The sequence below is a fragment of the Camelus bactrianus genome, chromosome 3 (genome assembly GCF_048773025.1).
Source record: "Camelus bactrianus isolate YW-2024 breed Bactrian camel chromosome 3, ASM4877302v1, whole genome shotgun sequence".
Taxonomy (NCBI): domain Eukaryota; kingdom Metazoa; phylum Chordata; class Mammalia; order Artiodactyla; family Camelidae; genus Camelus; species Camelus bactrianus.
The window spans coordinates 57,884,296-57,907,323 of record NC_133541.1 but is presented as its reverse complement, the minus strand read 5'-3'; the positions used below and the strand labels follow the sequence as shown (position 1 = coordinate 57,907,323).

Below are 23,028 nucleotides of genomic sequence, written 5' to 3'. Positions count from 1 at the left end.
GCCCAGCCATATGAAGTAACCAGGAAAAAGGCAAGAAGAATCTAAAATTCAGAGCATATGAATTAAAATATTTACCTCAGATCATAAAACTATATTTCTGATGGGATCTAAACTACCTTAAGATATACTATTGCATCTAACTTAATATACAGATTGACATCTTTAAAGAAAATAGCCACAGTTCATTTCGCCCCTGAATGTGAAGCTGTAAATGGTGGAGGATGTGAAGAAAGTCTAACCAGAGCAAGTACTAAGAGTAGGGAGATGAGTACAATACAGTGAAAGCCCTTCAGAAACAGGTGGAAACTCGGAGGAAACTGTTAGGCCCGGCCAGGGCTCTTGGAACAACCAACAGATTACACCCTTGGTAGTGTATTGCTTCTGTCACATGCAGCTTAGTGAATGAGGGGTTTCACTTTGATCGGGAGCTTTACCAGGTGCAGAGTCATAAAGAGATGCTAGTTTTTAATGTTGATTCACGTATGTTCTTTTCTGTTTCTCTTCTTAGATGAACCACGCCCATAAAGCATTCCTGATATATCAGTTTTTATTTTTTTGCCTATACATACTGGGAAAGTTACTCAAGCACAGAATCTTAGATATTAATCATTTTCCCCAATATTATCGATTATTTTCTATAATTTCCCTTTGGGGGGTTTTTCAAAGCTTCTTCATGTTTGCATAGACAAAAACCCCTCTTCTTTTCTAATCATACTTTTAGCATGTATGTTTAATCAAATTATGTAATTAAAATAGCACAGCTTAAAAAAAAAAAAGATTAAGAGCAAACACAGCTGATTCGGGGTTAGTGTACAGTCCAGGCAGCAGCAGCAGGGAGCAGGGAGCGGGGGCAAGTGCTGGGAGGTGCAGAGCAGCGTGTGTGTCTGACAGTAGGAATGACGTGTCAGCGGATCAGGTCGTTGGTGATACGGAGTTTGCTTCAGAGAAATGTTATTATAACCACTAGAGTCAGCCTTGTCAAAACTGTGAGCTATGCACTGTTGGTCTGAGTTACTCCTTATACCCTCACACATCTCAAAGGTCTTCTTCCTTGGGTACGTTCATGATGCTTTCCATCTTCCTTCCATAGAAGATATTAAAGATGCATTCAGTAAGATAATTTATCATCTAATGTGAATTACATGGGCATTCTAGTTCCCTGTAATTTTTAACTAGAAGCTTTTGGAGATGTTCCCGTTTTTTTTTTTAAACCCCTCAAGTGGCATCTTTACAATCCAAATATTTAAAACTGCCCGAGAGTCTCAAGTTATTTGTCATATCCCACCAAAGAGATGGTTGCCTGTTCTTTCTGCCCCAGGCTTATTTGTATTGCCCGCTCCCGAAAGGAGGATTGTCCTTACTGTGACCTACGAAGGCATACTTAAATGAAGTGGGTTATAAAAAATATTGTGGACAGAAAAAAAAAATCTCATTTACAAATTTAAAAGTTTAAATACTATCAATACAAAATGGTTATCTGGAAATTTCATATATACACATACATACACACACACCTATACATATATATGTATATGAATATATATATTCATACTTCCTTGGTGTTAGGAAAAAGAGCTCATAGAATACAAGTCTTTTTGCTTCTCCACTACAGGTAGAATGTTAGTACATGAAATAAAATCTCCGTGAAGATGGAAGTATCATGAATAATGATGATTTACAATTTCAGAGGTGCTCTAATTTACTCCAATTACACATTTTCTTTATAATAATCATACAAAAATAATGTTTTTAATGCAGCAGCAGGACAGCTGTGATGTTCAAGTGCAATACTTGTTTCTGAAATTGAAAGGTGGTTATAGTCTGGTCATTGTTTTCCTAAGAAACGTGCTTTTCCTTTAGTTTAAGCATGAGTGTGTGCATATCTAATAGGCAGTAACAGCAAAAACTCCTCAAGCTGTGATTTAGCAGTTGTAATGATGGACATACATCAGTCTCATCCTGTCTAGCAAATTCTTTTATTTCTTAATCTTTTACCTGATACTTTTAATGTTATATGATAATCCATAACCTTTATCATTAAGAAAAGAAAAATCAGTAATTGAAAAATCGCTATTCACCAGCACTTAGTGGTCAATTTAAATAAATCTGCAGATTATTAAAACACTGGTATGCATGATTGCTGTAGAGCATCATTAGTATTTAAGTATTGTTTGTTTATATAGTACTTTAATGTAACATGCTATCTACTCTTCAAATCTGCATTTTTTTCTATAGCAGCTCACAGATTACTGCTTGTGTGTGTACCTCAGTCATGAAGTAAACAACCACTGAATGTTTGATTTTAACATGATCTTCCTATCAAGTTATGGATCAGGCATTTATTTTCCTTATTAATTGATTTCATTCATTAAAAAGAGAGACCATTAGACTGAGGTGGCTTTTTCTTTTATTGAAATATAGTTGATTTACAATATTTTATTAGTTTCAGGTATACAAAATAGTGATTCAGTATTTTTACAGTTTATACTGCATCAAAAGTTATTGCAAGACATGGCTATAATTCCCTGTACTATACAGTATGTCCATGTTCCTTATCTATGTTATACATAGTAGTTTGTATCTCTTATTCCCATACCCCTAATATGTCCCTTCCCCCTTCCCTCTCCCCACTGGTAACCATTAGTTTGTTTTCTATATCTGTAAGTCTGTTTCTTTTTTGCTGTATACTTTCATTTGTTTTATTTTTTAGATTCCACATGTAAGATAAAACATACAGTATTTGTGTTCCTCTGTCTGACTTATTAAGTATAATGTTCTCAAGGTACATCCATATTGCTGCTAATGGCAGAATTTCATTCTTTTTATGGTTGAGTAATATTCTTATATGTGTACCTCACATCTTCTTTATCCGTCTGTTGATGGATGCTTGGGTTACTTTCATATCTTGGCACTTACAAATAATGCTGCTATAAATATTGGGGTGCATGTATCTTTTTAAGTTAGTTTTTTTCATTTTTTTCCAGATGTATACCCAGGAATGGAATTGCTGGGCCTATCTTTAGTTTTGAGGGAGAACCTCCATGGTGGCTGCACCAACTTACATTCCCACTGTACAAGAGTTCCCTTATCTCTACATCCTTGTCAACATTTGTTGTGTGTAGACTTTTGATGATAGGTGTTAGGTGACATCTTGTTGTTTCGATTTGCATTTCTCTAATAATTAGTGACGTTGAGCATCTTTTTCATGTGTCTGTTAGCCATTTGTATGTCTTCTATGTTTTCTGCCCATTTTTGATTGGATTATTTTCTTTTATATTAAGTTGTTGAGTTGTTTATATATTTTTAGACTGAGTTGGCTTTAATGCCTTAGCAGCCTACCTGAGTAAATAAACCTAAGCCTGTGAATTCCTCAAGGTTAAAAAAATGGAAACCTAAGGACAGTCACAAACAGCCAACTAGGCTTTCCCAAGTGATGCAATTGCTTAAGCTATAGCCAATCAGATCATTTCTTTGCTTTGCTTCCCCCTCTTCTCTGTGAGTCCTGTTCATGGAGCGCTCCAGACCACTTCTGGTTTGGTGCTGCCCGATTCCAGTCAAATTTTGCTCAAATAAGCTCAAAGCTTTTAATATGCCTCAGTTTACCTTTTAGCAACCTTCTATTGGCAAATGCTTCTTAGAGTTTCTTCCAAAAGGAATTCTTCCATTCCCAAGTATTACAACGTTAAAGAAACTGACAGCTTCTTTTTCAACTAAATGAAATAGGAAAATAGTTCCTCTTGGCAAACTGTTTGCATTTTATGTTTGTATTATTATTACATAGTGATAGCAGCTATCAGTCAAACCCACACTTGCATGCGTACTACTTAGGCATATCACATCTTCCAGCGACAAGCTTGAGGTAGAGAAAAACAATTAACTATTCACAAAGCTACTCAAAGATAATTGCTTATTTAATACTAGCTTTTGTCTGAATTACAACTATAAATACTTTTAAGTATGTTATTATATAGTTAAGTGTGTTTGAAATGCTTGTGGTACTGCGTCTTATACTAGGGAATGCGTCTCAGAAAATACTTCTGTATGTAACAGTTCTATTACATCAAATGGCCATACTTAAATCTTTTCCCTTGAGATTAGAGCAGTAAATGGGAGGAACCAGTGATTCCTTCCCCCACGTAGGGTATCATTTGCCAGGACTGATTTGAGGGTGAACCTCCTTGTTTTGTGGGATTGTTACCCATTCCCCTACCTTCCTTCCCATTCCTCTTCTTTTATGGAAATACAGCCTAGGAGAGTTGATGTGGATCCTTTCATTTCACCTTCCCTGTGTTGACTTAGACAAGTGAATTATTGGAAAGTGTATGATGTTATCTTGTATATGTATGTTTTTAAATTTACATAAATTGTATTGTGTGTCTTTTCATTCTGTTTTTTTTTTCTTTTTCTTACGTTCTTAAGTTTTTAGGTAGCTATGTATAAATCCAGTTCATCATTTCTGACTCTCAGAAGTATGCCTTTGTGTATGTGTGCAAGTGTACACACAAATACATGCCTGTGCACACACACATACGTTTTCTATCTTAAATCTTTATTCCTCAGGGGATATTCACTTAAGCTGCTCTTCTTTGCTGACATAAAAAATTCTGCAGTAAATATGTGTGTGCATTTCTCCTTGAGCACTTAACGCAGAAATTTTTCAGGGGAAAATACCCAGGAATAGGCTGATTGATTTTACTAATAAGTAACAGATTGAAATAACTATGCCAGTGTATACTTCCACCATCAGCTGAGGAATACTTCACCAATATTTGATACTGTCATACATTTTTTGTTTTGTCATTCTGTTGGCTATAAGTTGCTATTTTTTTATTCAATTTGCATTTGTTTAATTAACAGTGAAAGTTTAACTGTTGTAATTTTCTTTTCTTTGAATTGCCTCTTAATATGCTTTGCTCCATTTTCTGTTGGTTTCTTCCTCTCTTTGGGGGCGTGTGTGTGTGTGTGTATGTGAGTTTGCAATAGCCCCTCGTATATTTCAGATCAGTAGTTCTCAATTGAACTTGCAGTTCACACATCTCTTTTGGAGGTAGGGGGCCCCAGAAGCATATTCAGGAGGTTCACAGGTCAACACTATTTCCATAATAATTATAAGACTTTGCCATTTTCATTATGTTAACATTTGCACTGATGCCACAAAACAACAGTGAGTAAAACTGCTGGAATCTTACCGCAAATTAAGACAAGTAGCATCAAACTGTACTAGTAGTCTTTGTATTCACCTTCATCATGCACACGTTAGAGGGAAAAAAAAAAAAAGAAAAATCCAGCTCATTTAAGAATGTCCTTGATGAAACAGTAATGATCATTAATTTTACTAAATGCCAGTGCTGGCTATGTCTTTAATATTCTGCATGATGACATGGGACTCACACATAGAGCACTTCTGCTGAGTTCTGAAGTAGAATGATGATCTTGAGGAAGAGCACTTGGTAGATTGTGTGATTTGCAAGCTGAGCAACCCCCTCCTTTTTTTGAACATCATGTTTACCTCAAAGAACAATTGACAAACCGTGACTATTCATACCTCGGTATTTGGCTGATATTTTCTTGAAAATGAACAAAGTAGTCCTGCCACACTAAGGGAAATAGCTGACAGTATTTGTTGCTAGATAAAATTTGAAATTTCAAGAGAAAATTAGAATTTTGGGAAAACTCTAACTGCCAGCATAAACTTGAGAGCTTCTGATACTTGAAGATGTTTAATGAAATTGGTGGTGATATTAATGAATGTGACTTTCTGATAGTATACAATTAAATGTGTAATCTTTTAGAGAATCTGCATAGCTCGGTGAGCCTGTATTTTCCAAATGACCAGTGCATGATATTATAAAACCATGCAAGGATAGAAGATTCATTCAAAGTACAAGATAAACCAATGGATTTTCACTAAACAAATGGGAGAATTTCACTGGTAGATTTCAGATTCCACACTGCAACTAAAATTTAAGAAATGATTGAGTCAAGTTTTGATGTCATAGCAAGGAAGAATATACACGTTTACATGAAAGGTTATTAAAATACCCTTCTTTTTCCAACTACACATCTGTATGAAGCTAGAATTTCTTCACATAATTCAGCCAAAAAACATTTTGCAATAGATTTAATGTAGAAGCAAACATGAGAGTCTCATTATCTTCTCTTAAGTCAGATATTAAAGAGATTTACAAAAATGTAAAATTACCTCTCCTCAGTAAGTTTTTGGCTTTGGGCAATTTATTTTTTATGAAAATATGGAGTTTTAAAATAAAATGTTATATAATTTTTAATAAAATTTATAAAAATATAATTGGCTTATTACTGTTATTTTAATAAATTATTCAATTACAGTTAAGAAAGTTATTAATTTTAAAAAGTAGTAAATATTTCTAAAACTTGGTTTTAATTTCTAATAAAATAATTGTTGATATATACATATATCCCACAATGCCAGGTGTGAGTATATTTGCTCTTTGAGGCCCTCAAAAATTAAGAGGGATGGAGTCTTGAGACCTAAGTTTGAGAACTAGTGTACTAAATAAATCTGTCAGTTTTTGACATTACAAATATCTTCTCCCAGGATGTCACCTTCCCATTAACCTTACCTGTGTTGTACTTGGTTGAATAGAAACCTTTAATTTCTTTTTGGAGCCAGTTCCATTTTTCCTTCACATTTTGTGCCTTTCTGGTCTTCTAAAAAGAACAGCTTCTTCAACTCTGAGGTCACAAAAATATGTTTCTACATTTCCTTCCATTAGATGAATAGTGTTACTTTTCATATTTGGTCTTCATTATATTCCAGTCCAACTTCATTTTTCTCTGGATAGAGAATCAATTTCCCCAACATCGTTTTCTAAATAATCTGTCCTCTCCCCCCCTGACTTGTAATGCTGCCTCAGGTGTGAATATATATTTGGGATCCAATTCCACATGGATATTTATCTGTCTCTCAGCTGATACCACATTATTTTTCATTAAAATCATCTTGTAATGTCTTAATGTATGGCAGATTTCCCCCATTGTTAACATCTTTTCCAAGATTCATTTAACTATTTATTAATGAAAGTTTATTTTTCAGTGTATAATTTAAACTAAACAAGTATTGATTTTTAGAATAAATTTATAATTACACAGAATAGTTTTCCTCTGGATTTTGATGAAAACTGCGCAGAATTCACAAACAAAATGGAAGGAATAAAGATATTATATTGTCTCATCCATTCAAATTTATACTGATCTTCTGTAATGTCTTTTAGTTAAAAAATATTCTCCGTAAGATCATATTAATTGTTTATGAAGTTAATTTCTAGATATTTTATAATGAATGTGCAATTATAAATAACATCTGATTATCAATCATTTTTTACTTTTTTGTATTTTGAATAAGTAAGACATCTACATATTGCAAGCTTCAACCGATACACGAGTATAGTAAAAATTCTTCCTCCTCCTCCTCTGCCTTCCAGACGTCTATTTATCTCCTTTTGAAACCATTAGTAACTAGCTTCTCATTTTTGCTTTCAGACACTATAATTATGTACAAGAAAATATGTATATGTATTATTTTCCCTTGACAGTAATATAAACAGGAGCCTACGGTACACACTGTCCTATTGCTGAAGTCTTTGTACTCTTTCCACATAATTTCCTGAGAATTGTAAATCTTCTTTGATACCACACCAAAACTTGACAAGCAGTAATTTCTTAAATCATATCTGAGGATGTCTCTTTTGCTGCTCTTTCCCTCTCCTCCTCCCTCTCTCCTTCATTCTTGTTCTTTTGTTTTACAAATGAATTGTGTCCATTTTCTGGACTTCTCCATAATGAAATGGCTTAGACCCCTATTGATAGACATTTTAAATTGTTCGAAATTGTGTTCTATTATACCTAGCTCTGCAGGGAACACCCTTGTACCTGCATCAATTTGCCTATGTGTGATTATACTTGTAGGCTACATTTCTAGAATGAAATTACTGAGTTTAAGAAAATGTGCTTTTGTCATTTTTTTGTTTCAAGTCACTAAATTGACCTTCACAAAATACTGTGTCATTTATACGCCCACAATGAATGTACATGCTTGCCTATTTCTCTGCATTTTGGCTAATACCATGTGATAATTTCCTTTTGCTTTTTGCTGATGTGAAAGGTGAATTATAGTACCTTGGGGTAGATTTAGTTTAATTCATATTATAAGTAAGATTGAGCATCTTTATATAAGTTTAAGAATCATAGGTATTTCCTAAGATGTCAACTAATGAAATCCTTTGCCCATTTTTTTCTCTTGGGTTGTTTGTGTTTCAACTATTAATATGTGAGATCGTATTTCTTTGATTAATGATTCTGTGCTATGATATGATTTAGAAAATATTAATCCCAGTTAATCATTTGTCTTTTGACTTTATTTTGCTTTTTATTTTAAGGAAAAATTTAGTTTAATATAATAATGTTTTGAAAACTAGTGCCATGATTGGAATGTAATTTTTGTCTCTGAGATTATTTTTAACTCTCTGTTTCCTCTGGTCCTTTGTGGTTTCTTTCTTTCCTTCTTTCCTTTTTTTCATTTAAGTGTGTAATTTACCTTGAATTTACTCTCGGATAAGAAGACAGACATTGATCTAAATTTATTTAAGATGTCTACCGAATTGTCCCAATCCAGTTATTGAATATTCTATCTCTTCTCCACAGATTTGAATGCCACTTAATTCATATACAAAATCCCTTTACATAGAGGGGTCTATTTATTGATTTTCTATTCTGTTTTATTGTTTGGTCTGCCTCTATATGTGCCAGTATCATACTATTTTAATTACTTATATTTTCCCTTGATAATTGCTGGTATAGATTAAGTATATGTTGATCTTATATTAAACAAACTTTCAGGATTTTTAAGTTAGCTTTTACTATTTGTTACTTTTGAGTTTTCGAAGTCACTTGTTATATCATCTGCCAATGTGGGCAATATCATTATCCCATCCCATTGCCTTTTGGAAAGTTTTTCATAATCTGTCTTTCTGCTTACTAGTTTATGCTTCAGCTGAGCCTCTTTGCTTTAAGTCTCTTCATTGGGAACTTTATTTTGCTTAATTTTAAACTTCATTTAACTTTAATTATATTTTTCATTCTCATTATTTCTAATGAGTTCTTATTTATATGCTTGTTTCTGTTTTATGTTCCAAAAACTCCTTTATCTTTTTAGGGGTATTTAATTTTTTTGAAGTCTTAGCCTGCCAGTTCTATTACATTAGTTTTTTCTAATATTACTTCTTTTTCCTTCTTCTTCCTCATAATTTTGACACTAGCATTCCTCAGGTAGTTTGTTATTAATATTTTGGCTAGAGATGTATCTGGAGGGAAAGGTGAAGCTGATGCCCTAGCTTCAGTGACTTCAGGTGGATGGAGCCGTACTCAGCCATAATCTCTCTTCTCCCAATGGAAGACCTTGTCTGCCCTAGACACCGCTTTCACCAAGACCTCCATCTCTCTGTTTTACCTCCTTAGTTCGTAGGCTGGGAATGTAGAGTGCAGAGGGTGAAAGGCTCAGATCTGTTAGTCACTACAGGCCCCCCATTCCAGCCTGGCCCTCATTTCACCACTGCCATCCACTGACTGTGGGCTGGAACTGGGTAAATCAGGAAAGAACAAGGCAAGCAAAATGAGAATGAGAAATGGCACATCTAGAAAGCTCTTCCCAAGCTTGTTTTCATCATCATTGGCCCTTGGAGTTCCCCTCCACACATCCAGACATACAAACATGCACTGGGTCTCAAAAACCCCTGTTCTGCTAAGGGTTTCCCATGGTTCTTTTGTGATGGAGTTGAGTTAGAGTACCAGTCTCAGTACAAACTCAGCAACCTTCTGTCCTGGAATATCTCCAGTGCTAGATTCAGGGGCGAGAGCCAGTAGGCCACACTAGTTTGCTATCTTGTCAGAAGCCCATTAATTTTCTCTTTCCCCTCACGTTGAATCTAATGATAAGATTTACACACACACGCATGCATGCACACACACACACACTCTCTCTCTCTCTTAAATATAATAGCCCTAAATGTCTTATTAATGCATAGCTTTGGAAGTTATTTTCAAAGCTTTTTTCATGTGGTAATTATGATCATCAGCTCTTAAAAATAAGGGTAGAAAACAGAAAAAGAATGCTTCTTTTCAGCTAAAAAAAGAACAACAGAAACTAAAAACCCAAAAAGCAAATGTTCTAAGAAGTTTCTAGGTGGCAGGTGCTATTAAATTTCTACATTCATTATGTCATATAATTTTTACATGATGTAATAGTTATTTTAAAATTCCTTTTATTAGGGAGGAAATTAAATTTCAGAAAGCTTAGACAAAATTGTCCAAGATTATATTGGTGGGAAGTGACAAAAGCCAGGGTTGAAAGCCTCATCCTTTTCTGCCTTCTGCCTGGTCTTCACCTGGGTTCTAGGCATCCAGGTTACATTTCTTAATATTTATGCTAATGCAAGGGAAACGGTTCACATAGAACACCTTAGAACACACTTGTTTTTTAAGGCCATACACTATACCTACCCCCAGTGGAACAATAATTTCTCTTAAACCAGAGAAATAAATGAAAATATTTTATTGCATATCCAAACATCCATCAAAGTCACTGGGAATAATTTGGAATTTCTCCTGCAGTCCTCTTTAGTAGACCTTTAACAATGTCTGGGGTGATTCATGCAAGCAGAATGAACAGAATAAAAGGCAAATCACATTGTAGCCAATGTTATTTTATGATGAGATCATAAAATAATGTTGGGGTGGGATGAGGGGGGATAACTTGCAGCATGTTTAATGGTAGAGATGTTTCAAAAATCATGTGATGGCTTTCTTCCAAGGCTTAGTTTTTTTCTCACAGTAATACAGATTCCTGGTATTAAATTTGAGTATGACCATGATGTTGAAATCGTAGCCCTTTTACATATGAATTCCTTATTATTCTAAGCTTAATAGCGCCAGATGCAGGAGAACTCAAAAAGTCTAAAGCCCAGTAATTGTGAATAATCCCAGAACCAGTATTCTATGAATCACTTTGTGGTTTTTATTTTTCATTGGATGAAAACAGCACTGATATTTGATTACAAATACTTACTAAAAGTAGATGCAGCCCAAGTTGGGTGCTGCTTTACTCTCTGGAGTGACAGCTCCCTGAGTTGTATGTTCAGAGCTTGTAAATATTAGAGCAAATAGAAATCTTTTAAAACATCATTTCTGATGATTTAGAGAGAAACATACTCAGATTTTTATTTTTTGATTGTGATACAGTTTAAGCTTTAGAAAATTAGTCTACAGCTCATCAGCCAAAACTGGAGGAGAGATAATTTAGCCATCTACGAGAAGTATAAACAAGATAATTGAAACAAGATAAAAGATAATTGAAAAAGGAATGTTTAGCAGTATCAAATATGGAATTTGGCTTCCAAAATGGGAGGAAACATGATTCATAGTGCCCACTGATTATGTTATATACGTATGTGTATCTATATATGAATACCCACACATATATATTTGTAAGGTTTAGACTATGAAGAGTCTCAGTTTGAAAAAAGAAAAAGAATGCCATACGCAGGACAGTGGGAGAATATTGCTCTTTCCTGGCAGTGTGCTAATTTACTTAACATAGTGAAATAAAGTCTCTTTCGGAGGTTACTGATGCCACATCCCACAGTTAAAATTCCAAACCCATTCTTTAGAGAACTAAATAAAAGAGAAATAAGTAAAATTTACTTTCATAGAAGGATATTCTTTTACTTGAGCCTCCAAACAAGAATGGAACATAAAACGTATCCCTGCCGGTGATTTTGACATCTAAGTATTTAAATGAGAGCAGCAGAATTGGATATATGAGTCAGCTGTCTTGGTACTGGACCACTGACCCCAAATTTAAAAACAACAGTGTTGTTTGTGGGTTTTCACTACAACCTACATGGGTGTGCTCATCAGTCAGAGGCTGGGGACTGTTCACCCCAGTTCTTTAACTCATCCAAATCCCAGGTTTTCCTTATAAACAAGGAAGACAGAGCATCACTTGGTGAGCACTAGCTGGGGAGGAGCCTTGGAGAGGGAAGATGAGACTTTGGGAAACTTATGACAAAGAGGAAGGTGCACCTTGCGGTGTCGGCAGACTTTCAGAAGCCGAAAAGAGCACTGACTACATGCAGGTTTCAGGATTGCCCTCAACCCATTTGAAATTTATACATTCAGGGAAATTAACATCATAGGCCTCTTAATAAGTCACAGTGTTTGTCTGGGGTGGGAGCACCTTAAGGATTGCTTTCTTAGTTCCGATCTTTGACTTTTTAGATATGTGACATGAATGTACATATGAAAAACAATGATTCTAGAAGAGCTGGTTTCCTCATGCACATCCTCTATCATTTCCAATGTTAAGTGGAGAGCTTTATAGCAGTTTGTCAAGAACATTGAAACAGTACCTTTCTACTGAGCTTAAGATTTTATAGACATCAAAAAGGCATTTTAAAATCAATGGAACAATTTTTAATGTTTGCCATATATAAAGAAAATATGTTTTCTCCCATTGCTGCATTTAATCAATTATTATATGTTGTGTCAAAGGGGGATTTCTATTTAAATATGAGAAAAATGTTGAAAATTTTATTAGATGACAGTTATGATGCAGCAAACTATTGAAAGGTAATTTGGAGTGGGGAGAAAATATGGAGACAAAAATACCAGTTAGAACGTCTCCATATAGTGAATGAGAAGTGTCTGGTGAGGAATCCTACATGACAGTGTGTACTCACACAATCCATAGCAGAGACTACAGTATAAAGATTCAGAAACTGAAGATACTTTGTTTTGTATTTTGCCATCATTGTTGTCTTTACTTTTTCTTACTCTAGTGCTCAAAGATCTTAAAGAGATTTGCATGTTTTATTTCAATGGAAATTTCTTGGCATCTAAAGCCAATTTGAGATACAATAACAGTTATGTTAACATTAGAGTTTCATAGTAAGGTTATTGAGGTTATTTTAATAAGATAATATTCTCATTTTTCACTTTGGTAAGTCACACTTCCATATCACAATCAACCAAATGCTTTTTTAATCCTTATATTTTTTGGAACACATTGCCCTTTTCAAAGCTTGTTCACAAATGCTGCTTAACTTTAAAAAAAAAAAAAAGTATACCATTAGAGAAAGACATTTTGAAGCTAAGCTGGATATATGCTTATTTTGTATTATTTTAAATCTATGCTAATAAATAAAAATGTTCCACTTTCAAATTTAATATCATCAACATTGTTATCCTGAAAGCAATGAGATTATAGTTGATTATGCCTTGTCTCCTCAGATAAATTTACAAAGAAAAATGAGAGTTACTGGTGTTATTACCCAAGGAGCCAAGAGGATTGGAAGCCCAGAATATATAAAATCCTACAAAATTGCCTATAGTAATGATGGAAAGACTTGGGCAATGTACAAAGTGAAAGGCACCAATGAAGACGTGGTAAGGCTGACACGATATACTTCATTTGAAAATAATGAAGTAATAGTCATTGATTAATTAATAGTCGTTGATTACTAAATGGCTACTGAGTCTTCAGCAGAAGCTTTAAGTTGTTGAAAATAAATTTATGAATTTTTTAATTGGACTAGTAGTGTGAAGAGGATAAGGAGTTATCCCAAATTATAAATGTACAGTATCTACCATTTAAGACTTTCTCAGATTTTCATCAGTGGTCCTTTAAATACTTTATCGCAAGGTTAGCATGGTCCTGTGTATGACAATTAAGTTTTGTTTCAACAGTAGTCAGCTTTCAATTTCATTTTACTGCTTTGGCAGATCATCACTCTCCTTGATCAAATAACTGCAGATCAGTACTACTATTTTTAAAGAAAAAATATGATTTTTAAAGAAAAATACCTTTATGGAAAAGATTTATATCTTAATATACTTCATATTGGAAGAAAATTTTGTTATTTAACAGAAGAAAATATTTAGAAGAAATGGATATAATATTCAATATCTCCTTTGTCTTTCATAAGGTATTCTCAATTTTTAAATTAATTTTACTCAACATTATTAATTTTTAAAAATACCAGGACTATAGCTTATTCCATTTAAAACTAGTCATTAGACTAGACTAATAAAAGATTTTATGAAAGATTTTAAAAATTACCTTCTTAAATTAAACCTATGTAGGTTTTCTGATTACCAGTTTATATAGAGGGTAAAATGAAAATGAGATTTAAAAGAATTAAAAATAACACATTTTAGCACTTGAGTTTTAGAGGGAAATTAGCTTTTCACTGGAGATATATATATAAAGAATTACAAGTCTCTTATCTAGTGACCTGAAACTGACTGATAAGGTACGAATCTTGGGGAATCAGACCCTAAAATGTCATAAATCTGATCACAGGGTGAGAGAAACCCAGTGATCAGGAAGCAGTAGTGAAGACTAGTTCTAACAAAAACAAACAAAAACTATAATTACCAAGTAGCAAAATGATCAGGCAGACCCAGACCCCAAATTAAGTTGAAAGATTTAAGGTGCCCATTTCTCAAAAAAAAAAAAAAAAAAAAAAAAAAAAGAAGCATTCCCTGGCTCTGAAGGACTGGCCTTAAATTGACAAGACCATTGTAGTAGGGTGGAGATTGAGCCATAGGTCACAGTGATATTATAGCTTTAATCAGGATTTTATCTCTAGGTTTTACGTTCACTGCTGATGGCAAGGTGCATCTGAAATGCTCCAGGCCCCTAAATTATTTAATCCAGTTTTTGAAAGATTATGTTGAGTAGTATATAGAGTCACTGTATGAAAATAGGTTTCTTTAAAAAATCTATTGCAATTAATTTTTTAAATTTATTATTATTATTATTATTATTATTATTATTATTATTATTATTATTATTATTATTATTATTATTATTATTATTATTATTATTTTAGTGGAGGTACTGGGGATTGAACCCAGGATCTCATGCATGCTAAGGATGTGCTCTACCACTGAGGTATACCCACCCCTGGCAATTAACATTTTTAAATTCTGTATTATCTTTTTACACAGGTGTTCCGTGGAAATGTTGATAACAACACACCCTACGCTAACTCTTTCACACCCCCCATCAAAGCTCAGTATGTAAGACTCTATCCCCAAGTTTGTCGAAGACACTGCACTTTGAGAATGGAACTTCTTGGATGTGAGCTGTCAGGTGAGTCTCATTTTATCTATTCCTGTACCCTCTTTAAAGGGGGGGAAAAAAGCATATTTGTTGGTAGTCTGCTTTTAACTTGCAATTTTTTGACACCATAGATAATCATTACTGCTTCAGAATATCCGGGCTTGGTTCAGTGAGAAGGCAAGAAAGAGAGTGTGTGTGTACAGGATAAATAAGTTCTAGAACACACTACAGGATAGAATTAATGCAGAAGGGCAGTGTATTTCTTTGAATGGTTGAAGAAAGTGCAACAAATGTTCACTCTGGAAACTTTTGTCAAATTTAAATGTGTTTCTTGATTTTAATAGTAACTATGATTTATGGTTTGTGACAAGATTTCAGTAAAAACTGGAGTCTGCCTGACCTCACAAGTTGCAGTTATGTTTAGGGTTACAGTATAGAAAAGTAAGCTTTATCTTTGTCCAGCTACCATAAGAATTTGGTTTTGTCCTTTTTGGGGGGTTGTATGAAACATGCAAACTTAACATTCCTTCCAAGGAGATGGTAGATCTCAGATTGCTACTCTAAATTCATTCTTAGATCATTCTTATCTAGTAACCTGCTTATTGTACAAACAGTGGTTATGGAACACAAAGATAATCTATCCAAGGACTCAAAGTTAAATAATCCTTGTCCTCCGGGAGCATCAGGACTAGACACAAAGGTGCAGACCTTATGTGCAGATCTCACAGTGGTTCACTTTCAGTGTAGCTAGGTTCTCAGCTAAGCAGACAGTCTTGTCTAGGTGTTTCACTGTGTTATATTTTTGGTGGTAGTTCTTATAGTTCTAACATCAACATTTATCTTTGCCCCTGTTGCCTGAAATTCTGTTCAGACGACTGTGTTTTTAAGAAAACTAAAAATTCACGTGTGCCCTACTTTTTAGCATCACCTCCAAGTCTGAGAGACTTTTATCACATTTACAATAATACCATTTAGTTAAAAATAGGAGAAAACATCCCTGCAAAGAGAGAACAGAGAGCTTTATATTCATTTCAAAAGGTTGCACGTGGGTTAAAATGCATACTTCAAATCTATTCCCTTCTTAGGTTTATTTGTGATGTCAAGAAAGGGAGTGATTTTTAAGGAAATAGAAGTTACTAGCAAAAAACAACCAAACCTTAAATGAACGCATTACATTCAGTGGAATGAAAAACATTTGGGCAGATGAGTGAATCTATTTTAAGAATCACATTTTCATATTATAAATGGGTGTCTTTTAGGAAGCAATCAAACATACAGTTTTAGTACCATTAATTATCCTAATAGGGATGTTTTCCTTATTTTGGTAATTCAGACTTACTGACTACCAGTAAATCTCAGCAGAATTATTGCTCTAGAGTGTTTATATTGTGTGTCACCATATCATCACAGGCCAGCGTCATCCCTCAGTCATTCATCATAAAGCAATCAAGAGGAAGCCACAATATGTTGAGGTTTGCTGCAAGTCCCGTGGATTTTAGTTGCTTAATATTACCTTCCCCAGTTTTTCAGTCTTTTGATTCATGAGGGCCAGTCTCTCAGACATGACACAGTTACACCCCCAAGATAGGAATATATTTTATTTTCAAGTTTGACAACAGGTTACAACTGACACTTTACGGATTTTTATGTTTTTAAAAAGAAGCCATACCCCACCTCCCAACCCCACCAACTGATTTTGAATGTGCATGCAGAGAATAATATCTCTTGATGAAGGCTTTTAAAAGCTAGGGTACCTCACTATAGAAATAATCACTTTTGCTGGTAATGCTTCATTTTGTTCAGGTGCTGTCCATGCTGGTAAAAGAGTCAATTTAGACATACGAAGTCATACAGATAAGAAGGGAAATTCGTGATATGAGGCAAATTGGCGAGGAAGTTCACTATAACACTTGGAAATAAACAGTAATATAATGCACCAAACTATTTCCCACAATCCAGTGCAGCACTGTGAAGCCCAAGGCTGCCTTATTGTGTTCAATAAACTGTTACAAGATCTCTCAACCTGCCTAGAAGATCAGCAGTAAAGCTTGTCTCAGATACTTAAAAAGAAAAACCCCTAAATTCTCTGAAAGAGATATGATTTAAGATGTTTAGAATGAAATGAATCATGACTACAATTAGTAGAGGAATAATCATTCATTCTTTCTTTAAACAAAGAATACAGCACTTTTTCTGGGCTAAGTACTAGACAACAGAGTGGGCAATGAAATGAATCTAGAGCAAAGCAGAAATGGTCAAAGTAAAGGTATCCCTCTTCTATCCAGTACTTCAGATACTATGCTCTATCACAAAAAGAGAAAAACAGTTACCTTTCCTTTTCCCTTGTGTCTCTTCTGCAAGCCAAGCAATTTTACAGAGACTTTGGTAGCAAGTCGGGTGGAGGTGGAGGATTGCTGGTGGGAATAGAAGAACTGGTCAGAAATCCATAATACAGACAAATCATGTTATCTTAGAACTGCTTGAAGATAAATAGCATGTTGTTAAGATGTTAGAACTTTCTAGAATCTTTGAGATTTGTCATGAAATATTTCTTTTCCAGAATTTATATTTAGGATTTAGAACTGTTTTCATCATTGGACTCAGAATACAGGTCTCCTATGATCCTACAACCCAAAAAGACTTGAGTTAAGACATCCAATTGGCTAACCTTCTGGGTCCATTTTTGTCATGTTTGCATAGGAGTTTGTTAGAAGGTAGGGGTGAAGACAAATGTGGAGGAGCCTCAAGAAGGAACCCTGGATCTAGACTGATTAGGAAAGAAAGCAAGTAATTATAGTTAAGAATTCATTGTATCAGTGAAGAGTCTAAACCACCTCTCTTAGAGCCTAGACTTAAGATGGTCTAGTTTTAGAAACTACAACCAGTTAGAGGATATTCTTTAGTACTCACTGATACGCTGATCTGGGGACTTAATGTTGTCATCTGTTGCAATGAGCTTTATGGAAATAATAAAGATAGCTAACATTTACTGAATGCTAGCTATATACCAGCACTGTTTCTAAATACTTTATTAACTTACTTCTTAGAACACTTCTTTGAGACAATTTTTATTATTATTTCCATTTTACAGATGAGAAGACTGAGGCACTGAATGGTTAAATAATGGGTACAAGGTCACACAGCTAGTGAGTAGGGGACCAAGAGAGTGTGAGGTGACATTGATTAGAGAAGTCTCCTCTTTTATCCTAACTTTCTTGATGCACAAACTTACCCTGTGTGTTCCTTGGCCAAAATGTAAAATTTTACATATAGAAGGCTCAATCACTGGTTAATATGATAGTAGAATCATGCTGCCTGTTACAAGCTTTGTGAATATAATTTTGTCACAGTTGCAATTCAACATTGGGAAATACTGTGTGTATATACACACTCACACATGAGATTTTTCAAGGACAAGGACAAACCTAAATTTTGTACCATGTCAAACCTGGATTTGAGAATCCTCAAAAAATATCCAATACTAGAGGTTATTGAGAATGATTGAAATATAAAAATTTATAAAAAGGCTTGTCCACTAATGGTTTTTGCTAGAATTAGCTTTCTTAAAATCTCATCTACTAGTTTAAATTCTACACTTGTACAATGCTGGGTACATGATATACATGGAATAAATATGAGCTTCCTACCTTCCAGAAGAAGCTGTGGTGGTACTGTAAGAATCAAAGATAATGATGAACAGATTTCTTAGAAAACAAAATGCTGTCCAGTTAAGAATATACCATTGGAGCATTTTGTGAAAATAACTTTGTATTGAGGGAATTTTCATTTGCAGTATTATATATAGAAACAAATAAAAGACAACCAAATATACTTTGCGAGAAAAATGTTCCAGTTTTAAAGACACAATGAAACCACTGAAAACCAGGAAACAGTCATGAGGCTATCAGTAATGAGACAGGAGAGAGCATTTCAGCATTGTTGTCATTTTGCAAAATCATCTATCACAGAAAAGTAGTTTGAATGGTCCGTCTTGTTTTCAATTTTTCCAAAATATATTCAGACAAAATAGCTTGAATTGGCTATCTTGTTTTTCGATTTTGTTCCAGATTTATTTCTGATTATAGCCTTTTTTTTGAATCTAGATGCTCTCTCTTTTGGGGAATGAATAGCATTATGCTTAATCTTCTCTTCCCTGTCCAAAATGAATGCAGAAACCTTCCACGGTGATAAATTATTTTTCTCATAGAGCCCTTCTTGTTTTCTTCTAGGCTGTTCTGAGCCTCTGGGGATGAAATCAGGACATATACAAGACTATCAGATCACTGCCTCCAGCATCTTCAGAACTCTCAATATGGACATGTTCACTTGGGAACCGAGGAAAGCTCGGCTGGACAAGCAGGGCAAAGTGAATGCCTGGACCTCCGGCCACAATGACCAGTCACAATGGTTACAGGTAATATTTTCCAAAAGTGTATCAGTACCCACTGCTCCCCTTCCTTAGAGGATTTCCTGTTTTTAGGTGAATGTTGGAATCGTTACCTTCATACTAATTTAAAGGTGCCTTCTTCTTTGGCTTAACTAAACTGGTAAAACAAAAATTCCTTAGGAATCCATGTCCTCGTGTTATATTTACTCTGGTGTTGATTTATAGATGTTCCTGTCAGACTGATGTAGCAGAGTGTACCAGATCACGCTATGTATAGGTCAATTTGATTGATTATGAGAACATTTGCATTTTAACTCTCATCTTTTCTAATGCTTTGTGTCAGTCTTGGTTTGAAAGCATCACAGCAGGAATCCATACCGCCTTGAAATCATGCCACTGACCTGCAGATTGTTCCCATAGAATCATGACTCATGACTTATTAGCTCTTTACTGGTGGTTGCTAAGCAATAGAGCAATTTGATTACATTTTCATAAGAGAGCTTTATAGAAGGAAAGCATACACATTGCAGAGTGTGTTTATCATTTGCACGTGAGGTAAGGTTACAGTCGGTGCTTTTTAAAAGTCTTCTTAAAATGCACTTATGTGTGGAGTATTTATAAGTATGCACAAATTTGTTAATGTCTTCTGTGGCTAAGAAAAGTAAGACAGCTTATTTCTATAATGAGGTCTTTTTTTTTTTTTTTTTGGAAAGCTATGAGTTCTCCTCTTACTGATTTTTAGGCTGCGTTTAAGAGTTTCAAAGATGTGGTAATTCATAGTATTTCTGGAAATCATGAAAATAACTAAAATCACAAATGTCGCCTTGTATCAAACTGGATTTACCACACATGAAACTGTTCTTTCCAAGTGACCTGAAATTTCCAGTGGTCTCTTCTCAGTCTTTGCTTTCTTGGCCTTCATGTTCCCTAGTCTTATAGAAATAATCACTTTTTTCTTTACTTTCCCCTAACATTCTATCTGGAGCCTTACTGAGCTGAAGTTGTATTAAGTTCTTTCGTTACCAGGCATGATAGATAATTATGTATGTCTTTCTCCTTTTCCTTTTCTATGAGCTTTGTGAGGATAGGCCATATATATGGAACACAAGATAGATTTGTCATCCCGGAACCCAGCCTTATGTCCTTGTCGTATAATGTAGCAGAGCTACTGAGTTAAATCATTCGCTTGACAAATGTTGTGATGCATGTAGGAAGCATCACATACTATGAAAAATAGTGATGGCGCGTGAGTGAGCACCACACCGTCATGCTCCTAAGACATTACCTCTGTCATAGACCATTCCATTTATTCGGGGCGCACGGCATCATACTCTGTCTCCCTTCATCCTTCTAGCTGCTGTGTCCCGTTGTCCTCCAGGCCACCCTTCCCCTGCCTGTGACCTTCCTGACAACCTCAGTATCACCAGCTCCACACACTCACACTAACTCATCTAGCAAGTACTGGTTATTTCAATAACTGAAGAAAGGATTCAGTGACTTAAAAATCCTTTTCCCTTCTCACCACCCCCCTCTGCCACTTCCAAGATCTACCACCCTCTTTCACCTGGGTTTTTGCGGAAGCCTTCCAACCAGGCTTCTGGTTTCTGGCCTTACTCTGTAAAAACCTATTTCCCAAATTGTAACGAGTGTGATTTTTTTTTTCTAAAATGTAAATGTGATTCTCTTGCTCCTTTTTTAAAAAGCTCTTCAACTGTTCCCTATCAGCCTCAGAATAAAGTGCAGATTCCTCAGTGTAGCCTAAAAGTCTTCGCGTGCTTGGCTGCATTTCATCTCTTAACCACGCTTCTGAATCTGCTTCAGTTGCTCCTCTTCGCAGAGGAAGCGAATGTCCTCTTCCTAGAGGAAGCGAATGGAAAGACGTCTGCCCACAGCATCCCCAGCCTTCTGTTGGTTAAATCCCTCAAGTATAGTTTAGATGTACTTTACTCTGGGAAGGCTTTGCTGCCACCTCCATCCCACACCAAATCTGGCCTAAGTTGTCCCCTGGATATTACCGTGTCATCTGTAATTCTCTCACTGTCGTATTATCATGCTGTACTGGAAATGGTTTTTTCCCGCTAGATTATTTGCTCCAGGAGGGATGGAACCACATCTGTATTTTGTTTACTTTCTCAACCTCTTGTCTCATACCTAACTAAATACCTGTCACCACACCTGACATATGGTAGGCATTCAGTAAATACCGTTGAATGAAAGAATGAATGAATGGATTTCAGTATTATTCAAGTTAGTGATTTGGGCCTATACTGCCTATAATTTTGATCCCCAATTTAAGAGATCACCTGCTAGGATCCTCAAATTTTAAAATAATAATTCAAAAAGAAACCTAAAATTTTCTATTAAGGTGTGGCCTTACTAGTAAAGGAACTAATTTTTATTATACATAGCCTTTATGAACTTTTCAAGTTCTTAATTTGAAGACACCGTGGAAAATAACCCTTCCATTTGTTAGACTTGAATGGTGAAGTTAAACTTGTTCTTTGCCACTGTATAATATTTTTAAAATTGGAAACATTCCAGTCATATCTCATATTAGCTGGGTATGGCGAATATTATTTGTGAGTCATAATGCCATGTGGAATAAGACAAAATATTTTACACCCCATAAGTAATTCAGACAGGCTGGTAGACTCTCGAAATATCCACGTAAAGGTGTTGCCAATGGCAAATTTCTTTAGAAAGACAAAAATAAAACAACTGTTTTTACACAAATCAGGGTGTAATGTTCAGTGCAAACCTCTATCCACCACTGTTTTAAGATGGCTTTTCATCTGTCCTCTTAAAGTCACCTGCCTGCTGAAACTGATTCATTCTGTGGGTGACAGATTTTCTGTCAATCCAAGGACCACTTCTTCCCGTACATGTCTATTTTTTGTTGTGTCAGAACATATTCAGAATCTCCAAGCCAAGGTAAATTGACGTCTTATTTTTATTTTCCCTTTTTTGATATCATTCAAGAAAGTGCTCCAAAATTGTGACTATTTTTAGTATTTTCTCCTCAAGAGAATATAATCTGTTCAACTAGACGTTGTTATACTTGTTAGTATCTTTGTTGACAAGAAGCTTAATATTTTTATAGATAGTGTATAGAGTGACTCTGTTTTTGAATTGTTGATATAGAATCAATTTTTATCCTTATCTGGAGGCTTCTGATTTTATAAATTTTGGCTGTGTTCTTAACTAAGATGCATCACTTCTGAGAAATAGCTCTTCAGAAGAGAAACTGTCGGTCATTTAAATTCTCTTCCTTCATTATCAATCTCCTGCTAATTGTTTTTTGAGAAATTTCTTTCATATGCCAACTATTTATGTAACTCCCTAATAATAAGTTTTATTTCAGTTTGGTAGGTTTTCCAAAACTTGATCAGATAATACCTGGAAATACAGTTGTTGTAAATGAAACCCCCCAAAACATCCTTTACCCAGTTGTGATATATTTTAAGGAATTCATATACATTCA

General features: G+C 34.9%; 1 protein-coding gene across 2 annotated transcripts in view; it reads left to right on the top strand.

The window, feature by feature from the left end:
- Positions 1-23,028, top strand: part of EDIL3 (EGF like repeats and discoidin domains 3) — a 392,867-nt gene that overhangs the window by 272,552 nt on the left and 97,287 nt on the right. For both annotated transcript variants that reach the window (XM_074360330.1, XM_074360331.1), the window contains 3 exons: positions 13,324-13,479; positions 15,046-15,190; positions 19,390-19,574. In XM_074360330.1, coding sequence (XP_074216431.1) covers positions 13,324-13,479; positions 15,046-15,190; positions 19,390-19,574 — 486 coding nt within the window. The remainder of the gene's footprint in view (positions 1-13,323; positions 13,480-15,045; positions 15,191-19,389; positions 19,575-23,028) is intronic.